The sequence below is a fragment of the Vollenhovia emeryi genome, unplaced genomic scaffold, assembly GCF_000949405.1.
Source record: "Vollenhovia emeryi isolate VEMERY1.0 unplaced genomic scaffold, V.emery_V1.0 DF939141.1, whole genome shotgun sequence".
Taxonomy (NCBI): Eukaryota; Metazoa; Arthropoda; class Insecta; order Hymenoptera; family Formicidae; genus Vollenhovia; species Vollenhovia emeryi.
In genome coordinates this window covers 1,494,942-1,521,096 of record NW_011967225.1, presented here as the reverse complement: position 1 = coordinate 1,521,096, position 26,155 = coordinate 1,494,942, and the positions used below count along the sequence as shown (strand labels likewise).

The window sequence follows — 26,155 nt, the reverse complement described above, 5'->3', positions numbered from 1 at the left end:
AACGGAGCGCCGCGCGACAGCGCACGTTGCCGTCTTATAATATTTAACAACAACCGACGATACCGCGATGGGGGTTCGATATCGCAGTGGCGACGTCGCCCGTGCTCGAGGACGCGGGCGAACTTCACGGCGTAATGCCATTGTCGAAGAGAGAGAGAGAGAGAGAGAGAGAGGGGGGAAAAAAGGTACGCGTCTCTCCCCGCGCACCGGCGAGTGCGCCTCCGCGAGCGCGTCCGATACGCGTAGTAAACAATTCGCGTTCCTTCGCGATCGCCGCGAATCAATAGCCGATGTACGATTTAATTATTTCGCGACGACGCGAGGGCCTCCGTGATGCATCGTCACTCCACGCAGGGCAGTCAACGGGGCTTGTTTTCTATCGCCGCGCTGGCGAGCCGGTGCAGTAAAGCTACTAGAGTGAGAAAAATACGTACACTTGTCTCACTCTAATTTATCGTCCGCCGGCGCAGCGATGGAAAACAAGCCTACGTTCGCCACGTGCAAAACCGAGGGAAGGAACGCGCGTAAAATTGAGCCACATGGCTGCCGGGCACTTGTGCCCACTTCGCGCAACTGTTGTCCCTGTCGCACTGGGAGGAGGGGAAAAAAAAAAACCTGCCGCGGATCCAGCACATTGTCTCGCAAGACAAACGCGCGAACGTATTTGCATAGTACAACTACTAGTATATCGCCCGCTCCGTCGTCCGTTTCGTTTCGCGTCGATCCTTTCTGCGCGTCCGCCATTATTTCGGCGGAGCCAATGAGACGGTTGTTGCATATGCGGCAGCGTGAAATCCATGGACATAATGTATCTAGACCGAGCGTTTTGCCTTTATTTGAGCAGCGGGGAGGGGGGGGGGTTATAGGTTCACGTGGAAAAGGACAGACGCCGTTTTGCGCCATCTCGTTCTCTCCTGTTTACATGTAAACGGTCTGGGTATACTGCGTCTATGGTGAATTGGAAATCCTATGGTTTTATACCAAAAACATGGCGGAGTACCCCGCGTGATAGAAACCGAAAGGATCGAAGGACCGAATAAAACAGTTCTACTACGCGTATCTGCAAGAAATCGCAGAGAAATGCACGCCACGCACCTCCACACGTGCGCGCGCGCACGTTATTAATGATATTTATATGTTAAATCATCTACTACAATTACAACGGCGGGGGGAAGGGGAGGGGGCGGGGAACCGGCAGGTAGCGCGTAAGACTCGGCCGACGGTGACAATCGGTCGGCGATCAATCATCCCGGTGTGACAACGAGGTAATAAACGGTAATGACACGGTCGTAACGTCTCGGTCGAAGCAACTAGTAGCCGGCGCGGATCTCCGAGGCGTGGTTCCTCCTCCGCCCGCGCGGGATCGCCCGTCGATCCGCGCGGCACGGGCGCGTCTTCCGACCGGCACGGACAGATCGGGGGATCCCCGGTCCCTCTGCCCCACCGAACCCGGAGCCGGGGGTCCCGTCAGCTGGCGCGGATTCCCGATTCCCCTCCTCTTCATCCCCCCCCCTCCCCCCGCGGCACCCGCGAGGAAGCATCCGGGATCGCCCGGCGACGCTCCGTCCCGCTCTCCCGGTCCCCAAGTTTCTCCCCCGGGACCCGTTGGCGAGACTCCGACCTACCCCCCCCCTCCTTTCCGCGTTAAAACGGCGGATCTACCGGTTTCCCGCGACCGGGCAGCGAGATCGCGGAGCGCGTCGCACGCCGATCGGCTCGGAATCGCCGCGTGCGAGGATCGATAGATCCCGCGACGGTGCGCGGTGTCCCGTCGCGCGACCTTCGACAGGGCTGAAGATTCCTTTTCGCTTTCTCTCTCCGTCTCTCTCTATCTCGCTTTCTTTTCTCCCGCGCGCTCAGTTTCGCGCGGGTCCATCGAAATCCGAGACCGAGACGTGACGCGCGCGCGCGCGCGCGTGCATGCGTGTGGCCGTGCATGCGGCTGCTACGCGCTCTCGCGCATGCACGCGGGGACGTGTGTGGGTGGGCGCGCGTTACGTGCGTGCGCGTGTATGCGCGCTAAGCGAAGGCCATGTCCGACAGGCTACTTTGTGACGGGTGACTTTTGAAAAGGTAAACAGGCGAAGGAGGACGATTTGCTACTCACGGTTTTCCGTCGGCGGTTCGGCCGCTCCCACACGGTCTCCCCCGTCGCGTGCGCGTGCCCCGGCGATTATTTGATTTTGCACAGCAACATTATTGTGCGTCCAGTAGGAAAAAAAAAGAAAGAGAGGGGAAAAGGGGAAGGGGGGAAGAGGAGGAGGAGGAGGAGAGAGAGAGAGAGAGCCGGAGGGAGAGGAGCGCGAGACGAGCGGCGTAGGAAAACGCAAGAGGGTGAGACGGGGAGAGACGGGGAGAGACTGGGCGAGAGGGGGCGGAGGGTGAGGTAGGGAGAGGAAAAAAAGACACACGCCGAGCAGCGGTCGCTTGATCAAAAGCACAATTTTCGTGACGTCATCGGCGGTCGGGCATGCGCGAACGTATTTCGGTGATTTTCCACGCACCGCGAAACACGTGCGACGAGTCGGTCGACGCCACTGCTGCTACCGCACACAGCACTACATATCGCTAAGAAACGCGCGGCATTATCGCGTCGCGGCGGCGGCACGGGCTTCCACAAATACCGAGCGCGATTCGCGAGAACCACCGCGGCTGCCGACATCTATCCATCCACTCCCACTTGTTAAGTGACGTACACTGACGTCACCGATAGTTTACCTTGAAGCCGCGTGACATTGAGCCGCAGGCCGGCCAATCGCGGCGCCGCGAAAGCCCCACCGGCCGCCGCGGGCCGAGTTTTCATTGCGCGCGACAAAACCGCGATCCCCGGCCGGCATTCGAATCGACTCCCGCGGCTCGGGGCTCCGATTAACCCTTTCGGCAGTTTCTTTTCTTTTCCCTTAAGAAATGTTTAGGCACCAACACCCTGTCGCGGCTCTTTAGCCCTTGCTCCTTCGAATTTCTGTTTACCACGTGAGAGAGCCTCGTGTGTTTTATTTTTTTGTTTGTTTGTCAGTTTTCGAAGTAGGACACTGCATCCCGGTGGGAGAGATAAAACGTGTAAATAGGACTGGTATGTTCCGGTGGCCGTGGAAGGGTTGAAATAATCGATTGATGCGACCGGCGGAATTACCTCGGCAAAATTTCTATTTAATTAGTCTCGAATCTATACTTCCCTTAGGCCAAGTACCGTAGCGTTTTAACGAGGACTCTGGTATATTAATAATTAATCCCGGGCTTGTGTGGAAAGTTTCAACGACACGGAATTATACATTTGGACTTTCGTCGAAAACAGACCACCTTACTCGACCGGCTGTTGCCGGGAAATTTTAAAAAATTGGCAGACGGTATAGTTTTATTTCTTTTCCTTTTTTTTTTAAGAACGAGAAAACAAGATTTTTAAGAGAACCTTTGGTAAAACGACGAGAGAATTAATTTCGTGAGAATTGATACGTCGTTATCTTGTAGCGAATTCGGTTGCACTAGTGCGCACTGAGTGCACACTAAAGCCATGTTTACAGTCAATTCTTATACTTAAAGACCATCTTGAATACCTCTTGCAACATTTCTTATCCGGAAAAATGGTCTGTACAACGTTTGCACCGATCATTTTTTGACTAAATACTCTTTGAACGTGCATTTAAGACAGAGTTAAATACAAGAACTGACTACATGTATAAACAAGACGGGAAGGATACGCGTATGTTATAAGCGCGTAATGCGGAATTAAATGCTAAAATTACAAAGTGTCGCTTAAAGTTAGAATTGCGCTATACGCTTATAACGTGCGTCGTATCGCGGATTAATCGCTTTCGTGCTCGAACAGAAAGATGAAGTCGATATCCCTGCGACTGTGATTACTTCAAAGTATCCCCCGCGGCGCAAAGTAACCCTTCCGCTCGTAATGGAGGACAAAGTGCCGCCATTAACATATCACGATCTTGTGTCATTAATATGCCGGCGATATTTATTAAGTCATTATACCCTTGAGAGGCAAAAAGAAGCCGGTATTTTAGGAACGCGACGAATTCTCTGTACACGGCTAAAGTCACGATCGCCGTTCCAGTGGATCAAATGCGTATCTTACGCTGTAGCGAAAGTGCTAAAAGTGAGTAGCTCTGTCACTTTCCAACCTGTCCCCGTAGAAAGAGACAAAGCCGCTCACTTTTAGCATTTTCGCTATCCAGCAAGATACAGAACTGACCCGCAGAATTGACGAGATGCAACGGTCCACTTGCATCGTCTGTTCGACGTTCGTCCGCGCGACGCGAAGCGTATTCGTATTGCCAGAACTTGGTGCACGAGACATTTACGTTAGTGGAGCGAGGATAAAAGTGATCCTCCCCAGCAATGTCAGACACGGTCATTTCGATCGATTGACATCGCAATCTGAAATCATACTCGTCTCTATTTAGTCACTTAGAAGTCTATCTGCAATTTTATACGCGCAGGGGTCATTGGTGCCTGAACGCGCGAATCAGGCGCTTATCGGAGAATACGAATTCACGTCCTCTAACGGCCCAGCGTGTACAGTGATGGACAGAATGGTTGCGACACATTTCTTTTAACGAGGAATATTTTATTCGATGGCCATTCCGAAACCATTTTGAGTGTTCCCGATCTATTTCTCGAGTAAAATGTTTCAGAACGTAAACCCGAATCTAAACGCGCGTTCCTAAAGTCATTAAAAAACTGTCGCGTCTGTACAGCGATGGGCAGAATGGTTGCGACACATTTCTTTTAACGAGGAATATTTTATTCGATGGCCATTCCGAAACCACTTTGAGTGTTCGTCCCAGTCTACAATAGATGATTTAAGCCCTAAGCTTTAAGAAATTGGCCAATCACGGTCAAGTATGAGTAGAATGCGCGACTGTGATTAGTCAATTTCTTAAGGCTTAGGGCTTAAATCTCTATTGTAGACTGGGACTTCCCGATCTGTTTCTCGAATAAAATGTTTCAGAACGTAAATCTGAATCTAAGCGCGCGTTCCTAAAGTCATTAAAAAACTGTCACAATCATTCTGTCCATCGCAGCGGTGAACAGAATGGTTGCGACACTTTTCTTTATGACTTTAGTAACATGCATTTAGATTCAGGGTTACGTTCCAAAATCTTCTCCGAGGAATATTTTACTCGACGGCCATAAGCCTGGATTTTACATGCGCGTTCCTAAAGTCATGAAAAAAAGTGTCGCGACCATTCTGTCCGTCACTGTACATCGCGTTTCGACCCGAATAAACAAATTCTTTCTCCTCCGTCGCCTCAAACACATTAATCCTCACTAGAGGGTCATTTTGGCACGCGTGTTCGCTCGATCGACATCTTACTCGCGACGTCCTCGCGACGAGATGTCCTCAGAAGCGTGCCTCGTACTCCCGGGATCCCGCGAACGAGGAAGGCGTGTCCTGCCACTTGGTCGACATCGCGCTTTGCGCGCGACGTCATTCGCACGCCGATGTGATGTAAGACGGGCGCTAAACTGCCGCTCGTGTCTCTCGTGCTAACCGGTAATAAACGCGTACCCACACGAAACCTCGGTGCGCCGCGACATTTATATGCATAATCCCGAGATCACACGCGAAAATCCGCGATACCGTCTGGCCTGCAATAACGCACGATCTCGCATAAGGGGAGACCTTAAGGGTGTCCCGTCGCGATGTTAATTTCTGCCGTGTACTAAGGAGCTGTTTCGAGCGAGAAACGCGGAATTTCTCGACGGCGATTCCAGCGAAACCCACTGCAGTTTCCCCGTTTCTCGTCGTTTCAAAGTCGAACTGTAATGGGTTTCCCACAGCATGTATTGCGTGTAGATTCTGAAAAGAATCTTTGAAGGATCGCGAAGTACACGGGGAGAATTTCCTCTTCAAATTCATCCTGAAAATGATGTGATCGTAGGACAACATGGCATTTTGAAGAACTTTATGAGTTTCTTGAATTTCACCATACATTCCACTAGTAATTATTGTTAGTACAGTTTACTAGTAAAACGTATGGTAAAATTTCAAAAAACTCTCATAACAAATTGTTTGAAATGCCGCATTGTCCCACGATTGCGTGATTTTCCGGATAAATTTTAAACGAAAATTCTCTCCGCGTATAAGACAGAATCGCAGGGACTTACCTAGTGAGAAATGATTCGCCGAACAATGTCGATTCGATCGATCGATGAATCATTTATCACCGGGTAGGTACTATAAAAAATGCAGATTACTCGAATGACATCGTTGCTGTTAGGGATACAGTTTTCCACAGTTTCGTACCCGCAGGGTTGGTGCCCTAACGTGTGAATTTAACTTGTGCACACATCAGTGGACACGCATTTCAGGATTGGGCGTTAATGCATGAAATATAATAATCTACATTTACACATAAACCCTGCGCGCTATGTTTAACGCGCCACGAATAATCTATAATGGATCATCTATAATGGATCATCTATAATGGATCATCGAGTGTTCATATTTCGTCAGGTATCGGAAATTTGTTTCGCTCGCAATTTTACATTCAATTGCTGTTATTTGCTGGACACAATTTTTAGCGCGCCATGAAAAATTAACAGATCAGATCGGCGTAAATAATAACACTTCTACATCGATATCATGTATTATTTAAATCATTATGCGATCATTTAATAAATAAATTGCACGGAAATGGACCCAATTCAACCCGGTCTAAAAGTATTTTTTCTTTTTGTTTATTGTTCGCGAAAATGCAGTTAAAAAGTAACCAGTTGATTTATAATAATTTACACGATTTATATTGTCTGCATAAAAAAAGATTTTCGTTCTCAGAATACATTTTGCGCAGAAAAACACGCAAATTCGGCAAAATTTACAAAAATTGAAGGCGAGGGCGTTATACTGCATGTTTACCAAAAAGTTGGCGTAAATATAATGGAAACAACACGTAAACAATCCACGTAGATCTAATCTTGCAATTTACGGCACAACCCTGACACATTTCCCACGTACTGCGCCTTGATAAACGCCTAAATTCACGCGTCGAGGTATCAACAACCCCCCTCTATGTAATAACATACGATATACATCCAATTAGCTCTCCTTTCTCCTTTCGGTTTGCTTGTAGGAAAATGCGCCGCGGGGAACAAACGAAGGCGGCGAAACAAATGGACGGCGAACGCGTTATACGGCACAGGTCGCGAAAGACATTAGGAGCACGTTCGCGAATCCCCTTGCGAGGTAAATTTCTTGTGAAACGAAATAACAAATATACATTGAATAGAGAAACTCCACGCGCGGCTCGTTAAATGCTGATCGTTTCTAGCGCGCGATAAGGTTGCGAATCAAGGATTGGAAGATGAATGCTGGACATTGTGAGTATAGCAGAGACAGACAATCTCTTGTGACAAATCGTTTTCTAATGCCGCACGGTCGTAATTTTGCGCTTCTCGGGAGAGACGGGGAATTTTTAATTGTAAAAAAAATGAAAGCGAAAGCGATCAGAAGCGGAGATCGTCAAGGCTCGATTCCCAATTCGAAATATTAATCTCGACGATGATCTACAAACGTGAACTTTTTTTTTATGTTGGATGGATCGTTCGCGATGACATTCCACAAAGTATTTTTACTGTAAAATTTGCGTAAAATTGTAGTCCACTCGTTTCCTTTTCCTCGGACGTCATTTAAATGTTACCCTAAAGTTCATTAGCTACTTTCGTAATTAAATGACAATTATAATATTATCCGCGGATTACCGGTGCACATGAATATTTTAACTCCGAGCTAACTGAATTATACGTATATATCCGGTAAAAAATATTTTATGCATGAATATGAATAAGTACGTAGGATTATACAAAAGTGTACATCAAATATGTTCGTGCCTATTTTTATGTAATTTTATACAATTCTATACAGCTCTGTATACTTTTGTAGATTTATACATGCTTTTATAAAAAAATTATGAAACATTTTTCATACAAGAGCATCCCATACGGCACGCGTGTCTACAAGACATCTTTAAGTCGTCTTAAATCTATAAAATTATACAGAACTGTGTCGAATTGTATAGAATTGTATAGAAATATACAATGTGAAAGTATGCATGGACACATTTCGTGTATAATTTTATACAATATTATATATTTATGCATGCTGACGTGCATGAAAGAATTTTTACCGGGTATATTTTTTGCATTAAAAATACAAGGGTACATACATCTGCCGTACGGTCACGTATACATATATAGCTCTATTGTTGTTGGCACATTGCACTTAATGGGATTTAAATTTTACATTTATAATTGTCCTCTGAATTATATACAGTAGAACCCATGTATCGCGCCGTTTATACGTGTACGCCTTTAAGCGGGACACGTCTCACTAAATTTTCACACAGGCGTGGAATTAAATGTCCCTAGAAAATTCTGAAGAGTTCAATACAGGTGTTTTCGGTCAGGCATTATGCTTGTTGTTTCTACAATGTCGTAAACTCCACAATAATTTCCATTCGCTGTTGAACAATTTGCTGTTATTAAAATTAAATGCACAACTATGTGTCGGTGGGTACAATTTTGAGGGCGATAGAGGAGATAAAAAAAAATTGTATGCGTCATTGCGCGACTGTTAATGCTGGATAAATAGCACTCGATGATAAGTGCTCGTTTATCTTGGTCATCTTTGTACTTTGTTTCGGGACGAGTGCTATTTTTCTACCTTTTTGCGCGTGGCCAGGTAATTTTTACGCTGATAGCGAGACAATAATGTTCATGCATTATGTCAATTGTGTCACACACTTTTCTGAAGTATCATTAATGTATTTTTTATGACATGTAACTCCACGTGTTAATTTCTGACGCATAAGAAATTCCGTTTGACTTACGCAACTTAAATTGACGAAAGTAAAGAAAACGTTTAGCCAATGTGAGCCGTCACCCGTTGGAAACTAAGATTGTGTGAGTTTAAGACAGGTGACGGCTCACACTGCCTAAACGTTTCCTCACATTACTTCCGTCAATTTAAGGTGTTTTGCACAGGAGCCTTACTTACACTTTCTATTTATTTTACACAATGTATCTCAATGATGTGTTACAACAGCGTGATGCTATATTGTCTCTTCGAATTAATTTTAAGATACGTCGCACTATTATATTTTGTTTGTAGGTGAGAGTTAATAAATGAGACAATGGCGTACTCTGATCAAAATCACGAGGCACCTAGGGGTGCCAGAAAGAGGGAGAATGGACAATACGAGGTTCCAGGAGACAAGACTGCAATCAAGACTGGATTAAATATATTGTACGCGTCTCAGATAGACCGCGGCGTGACTGACGAAGATGCGGAGAGAAAGATATCGTCGCTGAAACACTTACTGGGGAAAGATCCGAGGGCTGCCGACTTAAAGTGGTCCCTTTTCGTGGCGGCATCCAACACTTATCGCTACGACAGCTGCTTAAAGCCGTTTCCGCCTATGTACATTAAGAACGAATACAAGGATATCGAGGCTTTGGTATTGTCCCTGATGTTCGCAGACCATTTGTTTTGGTTCTCCCTCTGCGGGAACCAGATATTTGCAGAACAATGGCCGCGTTCAGCAGACACAACTGTTGAGCGAGCGCTCAGTATGATTGGTTAATACTTTTAGATCCAGTCAATCATATTAAGAAATCATTGAGCGCTCACTCAACAGTTGTGCCTGCTGAACGTGGCCAACAAGTTTGTTCGTGTTGCTTGCGCTTAGAATCCTCGTTTTCTTTCTCTCCCATGCCCAATGTAGAGGAAATCCTCTATTACGAGATAGGTTTCTAATATGCGACAGCAGATTTTCAACACCCAAATTCAATCGCAAATCTTTCTTCGCAACGATTACACAATCTAACAATGGATTTTCCACCAGACAGATTTCGCTGCAAGGGCAATAAATTCATGGTGGAATCAACCGATGATGCCCACTAATTTAACAGAAACCCCGCTACCTCATATCAGGATCCTAGCTCTTAATAGGGGACTTTCCTTTATATTTAGCTGTGTTTAAAGTTCAGGCATTTTTGGGGAATTGAAGCAACACGAGCAAGCATAATATATGACGATTTATCTTATGTATTGCTTTCTCTGCAGAGGAGAGCCATAGAATCAGTCCCTCCTTTGCCCGTGATGTGCAAAGAGCTTGGCGAGGCTGGTGCCTACGAGAATTACCGGGAAACAATAGAATTGTTATACTGGGTATTGCTACGATTAAGAGACCCGTATATCAAGAGCGTGCAGAAAGACAGTGTAAGGATGCATATTTACAATTCCCGACATTTCAAAAGTCGCAACACACCAGCACGGCGCAAAAATTCCTAGATACACTTCTGCATTACAGTACAATTCCATACTGAGGAAAGTGCCATTGGAGGTGCCGGCCGCAGCTCCAAATCTTATATTTCAAGTAGCAAGCGCGAAACAATCTGTAACAGAAGAGAAATGGAAATCAAGTGCTAAAGGTCACTCGACATTTTATGCGTATCATGGCAGCCGTTTAGAAAACTTCCATTCCATCGTGCATTACGGTTTACAACAAAACATGTGCAAAGTACAGCAAATCCACGTTAAATCAAATTGGAATTATTTCTGTTATCGTATACTCATTTTTCCTCTATGTTACTCAAGTTACGAAAGATCGGCGTGCACTTTTAAATAATTTGCCGTTTCAGAGGTCGGAGTTTGGCAAAGGGATATACTTTTCGAGCGAATTAGGAGTGAGCTTACCGTACAGCCCTGTGGGTTACGGCTGGGGAGGTAGTCTTCTTGGAAGTGAGATAAGCTGCATAGCTCTCTGCGAGCTTATTAATCATCCTGACATAAAGAGAGGAGACTCAAGTAGGCATTAATGTGCCTAAGCGAGCGATAACAATTTACAGCGTATCGTACGGTTTACAGTGTAAGTTTTTACAGTGGTATTGTGTTTCAGGATATAACGCACAAAATACATTGAGTGATTCAGTTAGTGAAAGAATACCAGACAAGTACTTTGTCGTGACAAATAGCGATTTAGTAAGGATACGCTATTTACTCGTTTATACCCAAGATCTACACTCACCTAGGTAAGTCATACGTAACATGATGTTAACTAAGCTTCACGTAGTCGTGCAATTATCCCTAAACATCTTACGTCTTCAGTACTACCGATAACACGGGACTGCTGGCGTGGTTCAAGCAGCACAAATTACTGACGTTTGTGCTCGGCTACGTCGTGCTGTTAGCCTCGGTCGGACTAACGCAGAACAAACAAGTCGAGAAATACTATAGGCTATTTATTCAGAAAGCGGGATTCGAATAAGAGTGCAAATCTATGGGCTTGAGTGCATAACACACACAAAAGGAAACACAAGTTTAAATCTTGATATAAAAGAAGGCTACAAACGCCATGTTCTCATAAGATTAGGCTCCACGTGCCAAAAATCAATAGCGTCGTAAAAGCCTGCAAGTTTTGAAAAAATGTATAAGGAAAAGATTTTTTTTAAATAGCGCTTCTGTGATTTGTAATTTTGCCATTTACAGCCTTTTTATGTTAAGTCCTCGGTTACGACTAACTCGTTCATTTTCACACCGAATGTGAAAAGCATTACCTTTTATATACACTTTTGAAATACACGTGTGGCAATTAAATAAATATTTTATATGGCAAAGATTCAGGTATATTGACGTACTATTTTACAAAATATTCTTATTTCTACAACTTTCAATATCGCGATAATATGATAGGAAAGTTCTCAGTGACTAAATAATCGTCCTCAAACACAACGATGAGGTTTACCTCGAACTCTAGAAAAAGAAAGACAATTTTACATCGTAACTTTCTGTAATTCGCACGTTTGTTTTAAGCTTATTCTACAACAGACGCAAAACGCTAAGCTGTAACGCAAGAAATCGGCCAGTGACAGTCGATCATTCTTCTTATACCCCGGCTATGATTGGTCGATTTCTTGCGTTGCGGCTTAGCGTCTTGCATCCATCGTAGAATGAGCTTCAGTGCGATAACTGCTTGCGACACAGTGTTCTTACCGACTTTGAAGTTGCTTGTGCTCAAAGTGGGACATGTAAATAGTCTTGGAAATATCATGTAAATTGGAATAGCAAGATTCGTGCAAGTATTGCCTTCTCCGATTTGTATATTTTGTATCTCCGTCGCTGCGAAAATACACCGTCAATTTTCGTCTCTCTCGTTATCGTCGCGTTACGTAGACTTAAAATTCTATTCTCACCATCTCTAGAGTATCCTTCCGCACATCCGCAAGTCTCTACCCTCACCAATTGTAGCTCTATAGACTTTATAACAGCCTCGCACTGTTCGATCACCACCTGCAGATGATAGACGAAGGAAAGTGATATCCTGAATAACATTGGTAAATGAAAGGGAAGAGGTCGCACATACTTCGCCCGTCAGAGGTTCGGAGAGTTTGCAGTACAAGGAGTCCAATCTCCCGGAGATGCAAAACCTTGGTACGTTGGGTCTGTCCCGAGTATTTTGCAGAGACTCCGGCATTATTTTGAAGAACACGATCTTGCTGTGATCCTTGTCCACCTTGGCGCTGGCCTTGTCCTCGACTATGAACTCCAGCGACTTGCTCACATCCTTCGCAAGGAAGCTCCGCTTTATGTCGCAGCGTATCAGGTACTGTATATTCACGAACACGCCGTGATACGTTTCGTAGAGAGATTTGTTTCCCCTTGGCTTCAGTGGCAGTTCAAATGGTATTTCCGTCTTGCCACTGGGAATCTTTCCCGACGGAGCAACGTCTAGCGTATATTGGACCAACTGTATTGGCTGAAAATAAACGCGATTGGCGTGGCACAACATTAACGTCCGTCGTATTCGCAGTGAGAAGGAACATTGTAAAAAAAAAGAAACGCTTGGGCAGTTTTCCTGCGTCAGTATATGCGCAACAAAGTACTTACCTTAACGGAATTATAAAACGCTTCGAAGATACCGACATTCTTGGAGCTAAGCTGCAGATTCACCGAGCCTTCCATGGTGAGAAAGATGCCATCGTGCTTCACGTCCGAGTTGGTTTTCAACAGTATCAAGCCGGCGACCACCTCCTGCGACATAACCTCACTTTTTTAATCGCGAACCGCATCCGCGCGGTTAATAATCATGAGACCGTGATTAAACCAACCCCTTCGTGATATATTTTGCTGGCGCGTTTCAACTTTATGTCTATGTTGATCGACATTTCGCGGGTGGCCTTCCAACTTTCTTTTGACGCTTGTCAAAGGATACCGCGAGCATCGGCTCATCCGTTAAGAGAAATGGAGCGACGCCGTCGAGTAAATAATAGTCGTTGTTGCGCTCGACATTCTTCAGTCAGTTCCATGCATATTGTTCCAAGTGCAGCTCGGCAGAAAAGGACGATAAGTAATTACTTGCTGGTCCAGCGAGCTTGGAAAGGCCGCTTCGGGGCGACAGCTGTCACGATTCAGCAAGGCTGCGTTCGGAAACCACCTGAGTGTCTTGTGTATCATCAGAGAGAAACCTGAGAGCGGCCATCCCAGGCCATCCAGTATAGTTCACATCCACTTTCTCAGGCGGCGCGTCAAGCGTTGGAAAAAGTGGCATCCATTCCGCTCGGTAACGAGACATGGTTCGTGTCCGTACTACGGTTCATGTCCGAACTATTCAGATGAGATGGATATTATAGCAGAATAGTCTGACAAAAAGCCGATAATTTCATTGTTCTGGGTTTATCCACCAGAGAGAAATCCAGAACAATGAAATTATCGGCTTTTGTCAGACTATAATGATTCTTCTCATCTGAATAGTTCGGACATGAACCATAGTATGGACACGAACCATGTCTCGTTACCGAGCGAAATGGATGTAGTTCACATCCACTTTCTCAGGCGGCGCGTCAAGCGTTGGAAAAAGTGCTCGTCGAGGCTGGGATGGCCGCTCTCAGGTTTCTCTCTGGTATCATCTTATCTTTGTTGCTCACCGGCCGGTAAACAAGGATAAAATGACACACTGGGGCGCTCGAGTGACGTTTCTGAACGCAGTCGCGATCAGCTGTGCGTACGACCAATCACATGAACTGTCACCGACAAGCCACGCTGTGACTGGTTGTGACACGTGACTCAGGGTGGCGTCACATGGAGCGGAATACACGTAAAGCCCGTATCAGACTACGGATTGAGATTGGGATTAGATTGAAATTTGATCAATTACAGTAAAGTTTACTAATCTCAAGTTTAGTAACTTTAACTCTAATTGGTCAAAGTTCAATCTAAAGCCCGCTGCAGACGATAGATCCGCTCTGTCATTTGTTTCGTTTTGCGTCGATCCCTTCTGCGCATCCAACATTGCTCTGGGCAGACCAATGAGAGAAAAGTTGTATGCATGGTAGTATAGCTTTGGCACTATGGAAAAACTACAAAAGCTATTCCATAGAAGCTGTACGCTTATTCGAATATAGAGCGTGAAGCCCGTATCAGACTACGAATTGAGATTGGGATTAGATTGAGATTTGACTACTCACAGTAAAGTTCACTAATCTCAAGTTTAGTAACTTTCACTCTAATTGGTCAAACTTCAATCTAATCTCAATCTCAATCCGTAATCTAAAGCGATAATCCAATGAGCGTGCAGTACACAACCGAAAGTCTGTTAAAGGCCGTATCAGACTACGGATTGAGATTAGATTGATAATTGACCAATTAGAGTAAAAGTTATTAAACTTGAGATTAGCAAACTTTACTGTGATTGGTTAAATTTCAATCCAATCCCAATCTCAATCTGTAGTCGGGGCTGCTTTCGCGTGAAGATCAAAATGATCCAGATTAAAATAACCCTGTGCTATGATTGGTCAAATCTGAAATTTCATAGCATTACATTGAAATTTTATTTAATATTCACTAACGACGAGTTTCTTTTCCCTAGCATCTCCGCGATATTCTTGCAGATTGATTTCCTCTTGATTCCCAAAACACCATAGGTCGGTCCCGTAGCCGATGAAATATTCCATACAGCATTTTTAAATAAATTCAAGACGATCTACGAATTTAAGATCTGACTATGAATACCGGTCATATAATCGCAATTATAAATTAGAAAGCACCGACCGCCGGCAAAAGTGGTTCGAGGATTTGGAAATATTCGGAAACAGTTTGGCGATATCCGAGGAAGTATGCAAGATTAATCTCTGCGAGAAACAAAAATAAGTAAAACAATATCGATAAGAATTTCCCTTCTGCGTGTATATGTATAGAGCCCGCTGCAGACGATGCTATTTTTCCTGCTGGATTGCTTGCGATTTAGGGCTTGTTTTCTGTTCCTGCACTGGGGTGCTTTCGCGACGTAGATCAAAATGATCCGGATCAAAATGATCCGTGCTATGATTGGTCAAATCTGGAATTTCATTGAATAAAATTTCAATGAGATGCTACGAAATTTCAGATTTGACCAATCATAGCACGGATCATTTTGATCCGGATCATTTTACTCTACGTCGCGAAAGCACCCCTGGTGAACTAGTGCAGTTAAGCCCGCTGCAGACGATGCTATTTTTCCTGCTGGATTGCTTGCGATTTAGTAAATTACTATCGTTGCACCACTCAGCACTCAGGATTCCTAGTAGTTTAGTAAATTGCAAGCAATCCAGCAGGAAAAATAGCATCGTCTGCAGCGGGCTTAAGCTAGAATGAGAAAAAATATACTTGTCTTACTCCAATTTATTGCACTAGTTCACCAGTGCAGGAACAGAAAACAAGCCCTTAGTAAATTACTATCGTTGCACCACTCAGCACTCAAGATTCCTAGTAGTTTAGTAAATCGCAAGCAATCCAGCAGGAAAAATAGCATCGTCTGCAGCGGGCTTAAAGCAGTTTCCCTCCGCTACTTTCCCGTGCGTCTCCGATACACCGACAGAGCGGCCAGCCAGGCTCTCTCGCGTCTGCGGGCATTTTACTTGTTTTGTTTCAGAAAACCGCCACTTTTTCCCCGTAGTCCAACGTCTTTCTCGGGCGAGGAAACATTCTCGTAGGGCGGCCGCTCGTCCAATGAGGCGTTTGCGTCTCCCGCCAGTCCCGCCTTCGCCGTCGCCAACGCGCAGGCGCGCGGCCGCGTCCCGTCCGGGGGTAAACAAATTCAAATCGCCGGTACGTTACTCCCGACAAGAAGTTATATCGAGTCGACTGGCCGGCGGCTTGCTTCTCGTAGGAAGAGACGGAGATTCGTGCCTGCAACGGAGAGAAGGGCCCCGATTGCGACTGACAATGGCGATGAGAAATCGGACCGCGGTCACGGTGAGCACGATACTCGATTCCGTGGGGCGCGGTGCAGAGTCGAGGGTTACTCGGACGATTAAGGCCAGGACGGTTGGCCCCATCTTTAAATGCCTCCCAGCGCACTTAAATGCCCGTCCACGTTCTCGCGATTCTCATTTACTCGCCTAGCCCCGGTCGTAATGCCGCACGGATCCCTCGAGCCTCGTGGAACGCGAGCAATTTTTTTGTTAGAATAAATCCGAGGGAATGTTCTTCAGGAGGTTTTCCCCCTCGTCGAGCAATGTTTATGTAACGTCAACGAACGGGGAACGTATTGGTTGTCGTCGGTTGATTTGTAAACATTGCATAAACGAGAGAATTGCAAGTGGCTTTGTGCCATTTTTCTGTAAACAATGACTTCCCGCGGGATATCATGTACATGCTACTCCATTCCTGATGTAACGCTAATTGATATTTTGGCGTGACGTTAACGAGAGTATTTTCACGCGTGCATGTCGTTTTCTATGCTACGAGACAATTTCGAACTTGTTTCCAATTTTGTCTTTAATTTGATGCGCGCGTACGTGTTATCAGGTGAACCATGCGAAGGAGAATGTTAAAACCACGAAGCCCTTGGTGGCCGTTGTGCCGTCGAAGGGGAAAAGGGCAGCGCTAGGCGAAATAAGCAATAAAATTAACACGGTAAGGGGTGTCGAGCCTATCGACAGGACTAGTTTATTGCAAAAGAAGAAAGTGCCGCCGAAGCAGCAAGCGGTGAAGCCAGCGGCAGACGCGCCCGAGAAGCCAGTGGCGAATGCACCCGAGAAGCCGCCAGTGCAAATTGTAAAACCGGTTGTGAAAACGACACTCACGACCGTTGCACCCAACGCGCATGCTTTGCACTCGGCACTTACTGTCGTTAGTCCGAAGAGAGAAGAGAGGAATAGATCGTTTTCAACGGATCTATTGAAGTTCGAAGACATTGACGAGCAAGACAAGAATAACCCAATTCTAGTTTCTTTCTATACCAACGACATACACGAGTACTTGAGGAAATTAGAGAGGAACTTTCCTATTAAGAAGGGATATCTAGCGGGTCAGGAAATCACCTCTAAGATGAGAAGCGTGCTGATAGATTGGTTGGTGGAAGTACATCAGCAATTTCGATTGATGCAAGAGACACTGTACCTCACCGTCGCAACTATCGATCGCTTCTTACAGGTATGGCGCGCACGGTGTAACACGTCGCGTCAGAGGCGAACGTCTTTCAACTTTGAACAGCTATGTCAATTATTTCGCGCGTATATTTTTGCTCACACCGTATTTTATTCTTGCAGCTCTACCGGACCATAGATAGAAAGAGATTGCAGCTGGTTGGCGTTACGGCTATGTTTATCGCTAGCAAGTATGAAGAAATGTATTCGCCGGATATAAGTGATTTTGTATATATCACGGACAAGGCTTATTCAAAGGCAGATATACTGAACATGGAAATGCTCATGGTGAAAACCCTGGACTACTCGTTCGGGCGACCGTTACCGCTGCATTTCCTTCGGAGATACAGCAAGGCTGGACAAGTACGTGCACAAACGCTCAGGGTTTTAACGCCGTCTCATTGCTCTGTTTACGCTGTTTGTAACTAGCGCTGTAAGTTTTCGAATAATATCGAAATAATTTCTTTCAAGGCGCTCCCTGTACATCATACAATGGCCAAGTATTTCCTTGAGCTAAGCTTGGTTCACTATGAGATGTGTCACTATTCACCTAGTCTCATCGCTGCAGCAGCGCTATATCTAGCATTTTTGTAAGCAACTGAATTGTCTTGCAATGTACCTTTTGTGATGATCTTCGATTAATGAATAAATTAATAATTGTAGAATTATCGGTAATGATGAAGAGGACGAAGGCAAGATTATTTGGTCAGATACTCTAGCATACTACAGCACTTACTCGAAGAACGATGTGTTACCTGTAGTACGTGATATAGCTGCAATAATAGTGAAAGCAGAAGACAGTAAACATCAAGCTGTGAGAAAGAAGTACGTCCATATGAAATACATGAAAATTAGTATTCGACCAGAGCTGAAGTCTCCAATTATGCTCTCCATTGCAACAAGCAAGGAGTCATAAACTTGTAATAGAACTAAATAGAATTGTTTGTGAACTCACACTTCGATTTTGAGATCCTTTTAATAAGATATTTGCCCCCATTAAATGTCGTATCAATAAATATGATAATGACGTTATAGTTCATCGAGAGGAAGAGAGGGAGGGAGAAAGATTGTGTCTTTGAAGAAATAAAACTAAGATAAACGAAGGATAAAGTAAAGCTTTATCGTAAAATAATGAATGTGCACACTAGACATTTAATGCACAAATCTCTTATTGAAGAGTCAATTCTCATTTAGTCACATAATAAAAACAAAGAAGACGTATTTAGATACAAAACGTTTATTACTATAAGCATGAAAATTTAGTCGGGTAATACTAATGGACTTTTTTTTTGGACTGCCGTAGTGAATCTAAGTACAGCGGAAAACGTAAAACGCATCCTTTTATAATAAGATATTAAATAAAGCTTTTAGTTTTTTTCCTAGTTAATTATATTTTAATTTTGATATAAGTCCTACACATTATACTTTTGATGCCACCGCATGAAAATATATGAGTATGCTAATATTTCATTTTTTTTCTTATACTTTTATATTCGTATTTTCTCAAATGTAGTCTATCTCAATTAGTATGGGAGGCTATCGTTAAGTCTTTCGATTGCCATTTTGAAATATAAATTGGATGAAAGTTGTGTACAAAAGCGAGAGGTAATAATTTTTTGGAGATATCATACATAGTTTAGAAAATTTTTATCAATATAGTGATAAAGAAATGTTCTTCGATTTTACGTTTTATACTGCTATATCCTATAATATGTATATAAAATAATTAGTATATAAGTATTTGCGCGTGTCTGAAACAAGATAAAATTTTATATTGTTAAGTAATCCAAATTTTAACATTTCCAAATTTAGATGTTTAATATATATGACTCTAGGATTCAATACAGATGGCTATTACATTTAGGCTTAATTATTTGAAAATTTAATTATAATATCATAATGATATAGATTAAATTACTATCTCTATATACACATCTATGTAAATAAATAACTACATTACTACGTCTGTCATTATTTATTACATCAATGTCTCATACTCATTATGTAATAGCGCCTACCATTTTATATTTAAACACTAATATGCATATTTAAAAAATTAATTTGTCACTTACATCTTTCAAACACATTGTAAATTGATTTATTTACAGAAAAATGTTTAAAAAAATGTGGTCAATATACGTGGTGTTTCTTCAAGTTCAGGAGAACATATTACATAGCGTTCTAAAAAGTTAAAAGCACAAAATTATGAAGAGCTAATGAATGCAAAAAATCGGATTTTGGGAATACTTGCCAACTAATTTAATAGCACCCATATATTCCTGAAGTTGTGCCTGTGAATAGTTTCCATATTTTTCCTATAAATAAATTAAGTAATGTGAAACGCAATTCATGAATCACTGAACTACCTTGGATACTAATTACTTACTAGGATAGAGAAACTTGTGGGAATGGATTTGTCCCAAATTTCATTTTTACTACTTTCCACCAATTGAAAGAAGTCCTTTGCCTCAACTACGATCTTTTCTGCGCTTTCATCAAACTCGAATCTTATTAGCAGTTGTAACAGCTGACACCATTCATCTGTGAATAAAAATTATTTTCATTACAATTAGAGCATACATTGAAAATAAGTAAAATTAAAAATACATAACGTATACAATGTATATTATAATGACAAAGTTAATATATTCTGCAATATTATTCAATAATGTTGTAATAATTGCGAATTTATATTGTTTATGTGGACAAACCTCTATTCTTGTTCGCACAATTAACGAGTTGGTAAAGAGCATGTATTAAACTTATATCTTCAAACATACTGCCCTCTTTTAAACTGAACAATTTTCTCTCTTGTTTTCTACGGTTTTTACTTGACCGATAGCTTTTGCTAAAAAGAAATTTTTATATTTTTTTACTTCATATGTATACAGATGTAAAATCATATATGGGTACACGTACGTTTGTAGGTTTGCTCTTTATGCTGCACTAAACTACACTAAATTCTCGCTTTCGCTAAAGTTTAAATGTATATCTATTTCATTTTCAATACAACGAACGTACATCAGTGAAGCTATAAAGAACAAATCTTGTAATAGTGATATCAGATTACTTTAAAGTATATAAACACCTTGTATGTATAGACAGTCGCGATAGTTGGCTTGCAGTAGAATCGGCAATGCTGGCTGTATCACTAATGGTATCCAGAAGCTCTTTATTAGATTGCAGTTCATCTTTATAGACTTTGTCAACGAACACTTGTGTATGTTTTGTCACAATTTCTGCTCTCACTACAGCAAGACGCGACTTGTGTCTTAAAAAGTTTCTCTTCATTTCACTCAACTGTGAAATCACATGTTCTGCATGTTCCTTCAGTCCAGGTTTAATATGCGTTTCTATAAAGACAGAACAGAGAATATGAATGCTATATTAAATTATAATTTTTGTTTTATGTATAAATATTACATAGTATATATATACTACATATTAATTTACTTATTATTTTCTAACCATTCAGATCTAAACGCTGATTATCAATTGCTATCCGTATTGCGTATTTCCATAATTTTGCCTCACATAATAATGCAATTGCATCTTCAACATCATTTAGGTAATCTTTTAATATTGTAGCTGCAGGTTCATATTTTCGCGCTTCTTTCAAATTTTCAACCAGGGTTTGGTAAAGTTGGTTTAAATTTTTTTGGCTGAAAAAATTAATTCTTATATGACATAGAACAGCATATGTAGTTAATTCTAATAAGGAATGAATATTTCTTCATGTATATATGAAACAAAATTTATCTTTACCTTAACTTCATTTCTTTTGCTATTGCGATCACGTCTTCCCAATTATCAGGTGACATGGTAAATGTCTTTACAGCTCTGTCAAGATTGCCACTTCTATAAAACATCATACCAGCTTCCGGATATTTATTTTCGCTTAATAAAAATTCTCCAAAAATTTCAGCCACCATTTTATGCTCTGCAGTGTTCCTTTTAAATAATTTCATTCCAAACTTATATAACTGTTGATTACGTATCAATTCTAAACATTTTTCAAAATGTCCTGGAACTTTAGACAAATACTCTAACGCTGAATCATAACGTTTAAGATGAACATTAATAGTATACTTCATGTAATTTTCGTCTAATTTTTTCAATTTGTTCAGAAATGGTATATATTCCTTGGGATCTTTCGGTGATTTACTCGCTATGAACAGTGCGAGTTCTAAATCGTACATGCCTAATGCAATATCGTATAGTATATCGAAAGTGACGAAATGCTGTAAAAACTTTAGCGCTTCGAAAGCAGATACGGTAAAACCATGTGGCGCCATTCTTCGTGAATCTTCCAACATTTTTATTTGCTTTATTTTGCTAAGTGCATCTTCCAATCCTTGTCTTTGTCGATTTTTCACCAAGCTGATCAATATTGGTTGTATTAAATTATTCGCATTTTGATGTTTCTCCATGGTATCTCTTAATAACTTACAAATCTTGTCTACCTTATTAACTGTAGTTTTGTCACTTGTATGGCCAGATTTGCGATCGACATAACAAAATGCGTACGTCGTATCAGTGACATCGCTGTCCTGTAATTCTGACAAAAACAGATTCAACCAAATCACTTTATTATGCTGTACAAGATCGTTTATGAACCTTTCCACATTATCCAGAAATAATTGTGGATCGTGGTCGTATATTAAATTTAAGTTTATACGATGTTTAGTCATTATGGCAAGCGCCGTCAAATAATTCCAGTTACGAAGACAAGATTTTACTAGATGCAGCAATAAAGGCCTTGGATGTATAGCCTCTAAATTTCCTCTAGGCATCTGTAAAATTACCATCGAGTCGTGTGGTATCGCCGTTACTATAGTAGAATTTTTTTCGACTCGTCTAAAATAGATATCTGTAATGATACGTTTAAATTTCAGAAAAATGTGCTTTACACAATAAGTAAAATATAACAAAAAAATATATATACACATATTTACTTGTAAATACCTCCACCTCGTTATCTAACCAAGGCTTAACGGTCAAATCATGTTTACTTAGCTGCTGTACACCACTTTCATTTAATGAGACGCAAATAAGTGTATCTTGTAGCGATGTAAGAAGCAAAAATTCAGAATGTACATAAAAACTTGTAATATTCTTAGCACTTTCTTTTCCATCAACTAAGAAACTGTTGTCCGAAGACAGTGCAAGGATAACGTCTCTCGAGTCAATTTGTATAACTTCCATTTTCACGCATGGCTTGCTTAAAGTTATATTTGTGTGTTCAATTCTTCCATCCCGTGTGTACTTAAATATTTGATCTCTTGCTTTTATGTAAGCAGCATTTGCATCGGGAGAAGAAACTATACGCTCTATTAAATAATCCAAAACGTGAACTTTTCTATAAAAAGAAAAACAATTCAAGTTAGACACATATCATTTTCACACACGTGATGATTCTGGGACATTACATACTGTATTTTCAGACAGTCCTTGGAATTTATTTCATTTAGAGATAAAACGCACAAGAGACTATGGTTCTCTATAATTATAGAGAACAATATGATGTCTTCTGTAAACCACAAGAAATGATTTATGTGCTTCGAAACGATGCAAGGGACTTCTTCAAATTGCATGTCACGTAAGTCAAAATCAATGCTGTACGAGTTTACGTGTACATAGTCTGAGTTGGCTTCCTACAACATTAGATAAATAACATAAGACAGTAATAAATAGATTATGTATCATTATATCTCTGCATCATTTTGTTAAGATAAATTACCTTCTTGAAAAACATCAGTCTATTATTGCATGAAATAGTACAGAAATCGCTGCTGCTTATCGAAGATGATTTACTCGGGGCAAAACTAATTGCATTTTGTGATTCGAAAGTTTCTATAGATTGATGTGCTACTGGCGGTGGGACAATTCCGTCTTTAAAAGCAGTAACTAATATTTTGTTTCCGTCAATAACACCAAATACAGCTTTATCATCCACAGTGCTGCCTCTGCTATGACTGTGGCACCAATTAAACGAGCAGAAAGTAAGTTCTTTCGTTGTTACGTAAATTAATTCCTTTTTGTTAGTTTCAGCTACATTGCTCCATGTTGCATACAGCAATTGATTATCTACAGGAAAGACAAGAGTTTGTTTAAGATACCAATGACAATTACTTTCAGTCCATAGTTGTATTTGTGTAGTGCTCGCTTCTGGCTCGTGACAGACAACGGCCAAAATATCTGATGACCAAAGCAGATCTTTCACCTGTCGTAAGAAGACATCTATTTAATGAAATATATAAACTTGTAAGGTCTTAAAAAATCGTTCACTCCAATATTTAACGCACCTTTACTTCACCCGGTTTAAAGGGCAATAACAACTCCGAATATTTCAGGCCGTTTTTCTCGAAGAATGCAACGACATACTTATCGTTTAATATCTGAGGTATGGCGATCATTAGATTGTTACATGGATTCCAAGTTATATGTTCTTCCAATCCGTTGACCTGTTCACTGGTATAATGCAAAGTGCCCTCTCTGTCGAATATCTTAAATTTTCGAATTTTTGTTTCCCTATCCAGAAAATTAACAGCGAAAAACGCACCGTCTTCACGCCAAGCGATCCGAGTGCGACCTTCATCGTACTTATTCGGTATCGGCTGTTCCGATTTGGCTCGAGCCGCCGCTTTACCCATGGAACCATGAAACTGAGTCTCCTTTTTACCCCAACCAACATTGACAAATTCATTCTGCCCAAACTCTTCGGAGTACAAATTTACCTATAAACAAAATTAAATATCTAATTTAGTGTATCGAGTAGAATTAATAATTCACTGTGTTCACTGTTAGAGTTACTTTTGCGACTTAAAGAAGAGATCTACGTTCGCTCTTTAGAATTACAGTTCGTATTCCTTTTCGTCTCTTTTTAATTCTACAGCACACAAAATGTGCAAGCTTGTCGTCGCTTTCTTCGCCACACAGTCGGCAGTCTTTGTGCTCAGTAAATACACGATAGGAACCAAGTTTAGCAAAAAGCTTAGAAGTAGTATTTACCTCCGACATTATCTGGAAGTCTAATACCATAGTGGCTACAGTTCCTGCACCCGTTACAACAACGATGAGCTCATGATCCGGGCTGAGTTTCATGCACTGTAGACCACTGGCGAACGTCGCCGCTACTTTGCACTCGATAGAAGCGTGATCTTTTGTGTCGATTGTGGTAATGCAACCGGACTCGTATGCACAATACAATTCCTGCATGGTGATGCAATACTCCAATGCGATTACTTTGGAGGGATGATCCATGTCCAGAATTCTCTGGCCTTCGAACGGTATCGCGCAGAGGTACTTGTCCACCAGCAAGTATACATCGTTGTTGCTCGCATTCAAAGAGCATTGTATGGACTTCAAGAGATCTTGATTAATTCTTGCGTCCCTCAAACATTCGAGATTCCTACGACGTACTTCGTGAACCGCGAGATTTTTCATGGTTTCCTTTTCTTATCGAACGCTTCGCAACAACGGCGAGTCGAGTTTATATCTCTTTCATGTATTACGAAAATAATTATACATCACTGCGGATAGAGAAAGTATAAAATAATTCGTGTGCGAGTCGGAGGAAAATAATACGACTTAAAAGTGCAATGTGTTTATCAAAAGTTGTTATATCTACCTCGAGTTTAACGTACCTTTTTGTTTTTTCAGACCACGCGACAACTAACCTTGGCGACGAACACGCGGTACCCAGCAACGTGACTAACCGTGAGTGCAGACGTAAAGCCCGTATCAGCGGATTGGGATTGGGATTGGGATTAGATTAAAATTTAACCAATCACAGTAAAGTTTACTAATTTTAAGTTCAGTAACTTTTACTCTGATTGGTCAAATTTCAATCTAATCCCAATCCCAATCCGTAGTCTGATACGGGCTTAACTTTTACTCTGATTGGTCAAATTTCAATCTAATTTTAATCTTAATCCGTAGTCTGATACGGGCTTAAAGCCTCGTCTACATAGAAGTCGTAGGCTGGGTCTACATTGGATGTCGTAAGTCGTGTCGGAAGAATAGTCAACTATGATTGGTCAATTCTAAAGCCTCCGCTACAATGAGTGCGTTCCGGCAAGACACTGCTACCGTAGCGCTACGGTAGCGCTACGATAGCGCTACACGAGTACGTTTCGGCAAAACGTACCGCTACAACTGTAGCGGAACTTCTTCCTCTTTAACGTTGCTTTCATCTGATGAATCATCGAACAATATGTCATTCATGAGCCAATCTTCAATATTTTCCATTCTATTCGTTTCAATTAATTTTGTAAACGAGGTAAACGCGACTCTTATAATTCAATTTTGAGGTTATGCACGCTAATGTATATATGGCACCGCTACAATTGTAGCGAAAAAGCTGTAGCGCTACGGTAGCAGTGTCTGGCCGGAACGCACTCAATGATTCTCGGTTCTGTCTACAATGGTCGTAGTCGTAAGAATAATCGACTGCGATTGGTCAATTCTTATCGAGCGACTACGACTACGACCATTGTAGACAGAACCGAGAATCATTGTAGCGGAGGCTTGAAGCCTCGTCTACATAGAAGTTGTAAAGTCGTAGTCGTAAGAATAATCGACTGCGATTGGTCAATTTCGTCAGACACATAAGAATTGACCAATTAAGCCTCGTCTACATAGAAGTCGTAAAGCCGTAGTCGTAAGGATAGTCGACTATGATTGGTCAATTCCGTCAGGCACATAAGAATTGACCAATCATAGTCGACTATCCTTA

General features: G+C 42.0%; 5 protein-coding genes across 13 annotated transcripts in view; 2 read left to right on the top strand and 3 right to left on the bottom strand.

The window, feature by feature from the left end:
- LOC105567029 (myocyte-specific enhancer factor 2) overlaps positions 1 to 2,685 on the bottom strand; it is an 83,290-nt gene extending 80,605 nt beyond the window's left edge. The window contains exon 1 of one of the 3 annotated variants that reach the window (XM_012021544.1): positions 2,108 to 2,685. The gene's annotated coding sequence lies outside the window, so the exon portion shown is untranslated. The remainder of the gene's footprint in view (positions 1 to 2,107) is intronic. The other 2 variants (XM_012021543.1, XM_012021540.1) reach the window with 2 other exon arrangements.
- Positions 1 to 11,631, top strand: part of LOC105567030 (mono [ADP-ribose] polymerase PARP16) — a 39,800-nt gene extending 28,169 nt beyond the window's left edge. For 2 of the 6 annotated variants that reach the window (XM_012021550.1, XM_012021549.1), the window contains exons 2-7: positions 9,125 to 9,470; positions 10,079 to 10,234; positions 10,326 to 10,535; positions 10,657 to 10,822; positions 10,914 to 11,046; positions 11,123 to 11,631. In XM_012021550.1, the coding sequence (XP_011876940.1) occupies positions 9,147 to 9,470; positions 10,079 to 10,234; positions 10,326 to 10,535; positions 10,657 to 10,822; positions 10,914 to 11,046; positions 11,123 to 11,282 (1,149 nt within the window). In that variant the 5' untranslated portion in view covers positions 9,125 to 9,146 and the 3' untranslated portion in view covers positions 11,283 to 11,631. Of the gene's footprint in view, positions 1 to 7,088; positions 7,202 to 7,286; positions 7,336 to 7,566; positions 8,696 to 9,124; positions 9,471 to 10,078; positions 10,235 to 10,325; positions 10,536 to 10,656; positions 10,823 to 10,913; positions 11,047 to 11,122 lie in introns of those variants that run through there. The other 4 variants (XM_012021546.1, XM_012021548.1, XM_012021547.1 and 1 more) reach the window with 4 other exon arrangements.
- LOC105567031 (Down syndrome critical region protein 3 homolog) lies at positions 11,625 to 13,918 on the bottom strand. The gene is made up of 6 exons (XM_012021551.1): positions 13,123 to 13,918; positions 12,902 to 13,045; positions 12,378 to 12,770; positions 12,208 to 12,304; positions 12,008 to 12,133; positions 11,625 to 11,767 (listed from the first exon to the last, which is right to left on the bottom strand). The coding sequence occupies exons 1-6, from the start codon at positions 13,177 to 13,179 to the stop codon at positions 11,685 to 11,687; spliced, it is 900 nt and encodes a 299-aa protein (XP_011876941.1). The 5' UTR covers positions 13,180 to 13,918; the 3' UTR covers positions 11,625 to 11,684.
- A 2,096-nt stretch (positions 13,919 to 16,014) lies between these two features.
- On the top strand, positions 16,015 to 18,374 carry LOC105567028 (G2/mitotic-specific cyclin-B). Its single transcript, XM_012021539.1, has 5 exons — positions 16,015 to 16,243; positions 16,799 to 17,425; positions 17,542 to 17,781; positions 17,890 to 18,008; positions 18,082 to 18,374. The coding sequence occupies exons 1-5, from the start codon at positions 16,214 to 16,216 to the stop codon at positions 18,332 to 18,334; spliced, it is 1,269 nt and encodes a 422-aa protein (XP_011876929.1). The 5' UTR covers positions 16,015 to 16,213; the 3' UTR covers positions 18,335 to 18,374.
- A 514-nt stretch (positions 18,375 to 18,888) lies between these two features.
- LOC105567027 (putative elongator complex protein 1) lies at positions 18,889 to 25,159 on the bottom strand. 2 transcript variants are annotated; one of them, XM_012021538.1, is made up of 14 exons: positions 25,065 to 25,159; positions 24,430 to 24,950; positions 23,724 to 24,155; positions 23,159 to 23,641; positions 22,852 to 23,072; positions 22,374 to 22,777; positions 21,184 to 22,288; positions 20,887 to 21,080; positions 20,507 to 20,771; positions 20,130 to 20,266; positions 19,805 to 19,959; positions 19,670 to 19,733; positions 19,491 to 19,599; positions 18,889 to 19,169 (listed from the first exon to the last, which is right to left on the bottom strand). In XM_012021538.1, exons 2-13 carry the CDS (start codon positions 24,862 to 24,864, stop codon positions 19,535 to 19,537), a joined length of 3,960 nt encoding a protein of 1,319 aa, XP_011876928.1. In that variant the 5' UTR covers positions 24,865 to 24,950; positions 25,065 to 25,159; the 3' UTR covers positions 18,889 to 19,169; positions 19,491 to 19,534. The 2 variants fall into 2 exon arrangements, with proteins under 2 accessions (XP_011876928.1, XP_011876927.1); XM_012021537.1 differs by lacking the exon at positions 18,889 to 19,169 and having other exon boundaries at positions 19,218 to 19,599.
- Positions 25,160 to 26,155: the final 996 nt, after the last annotated feature.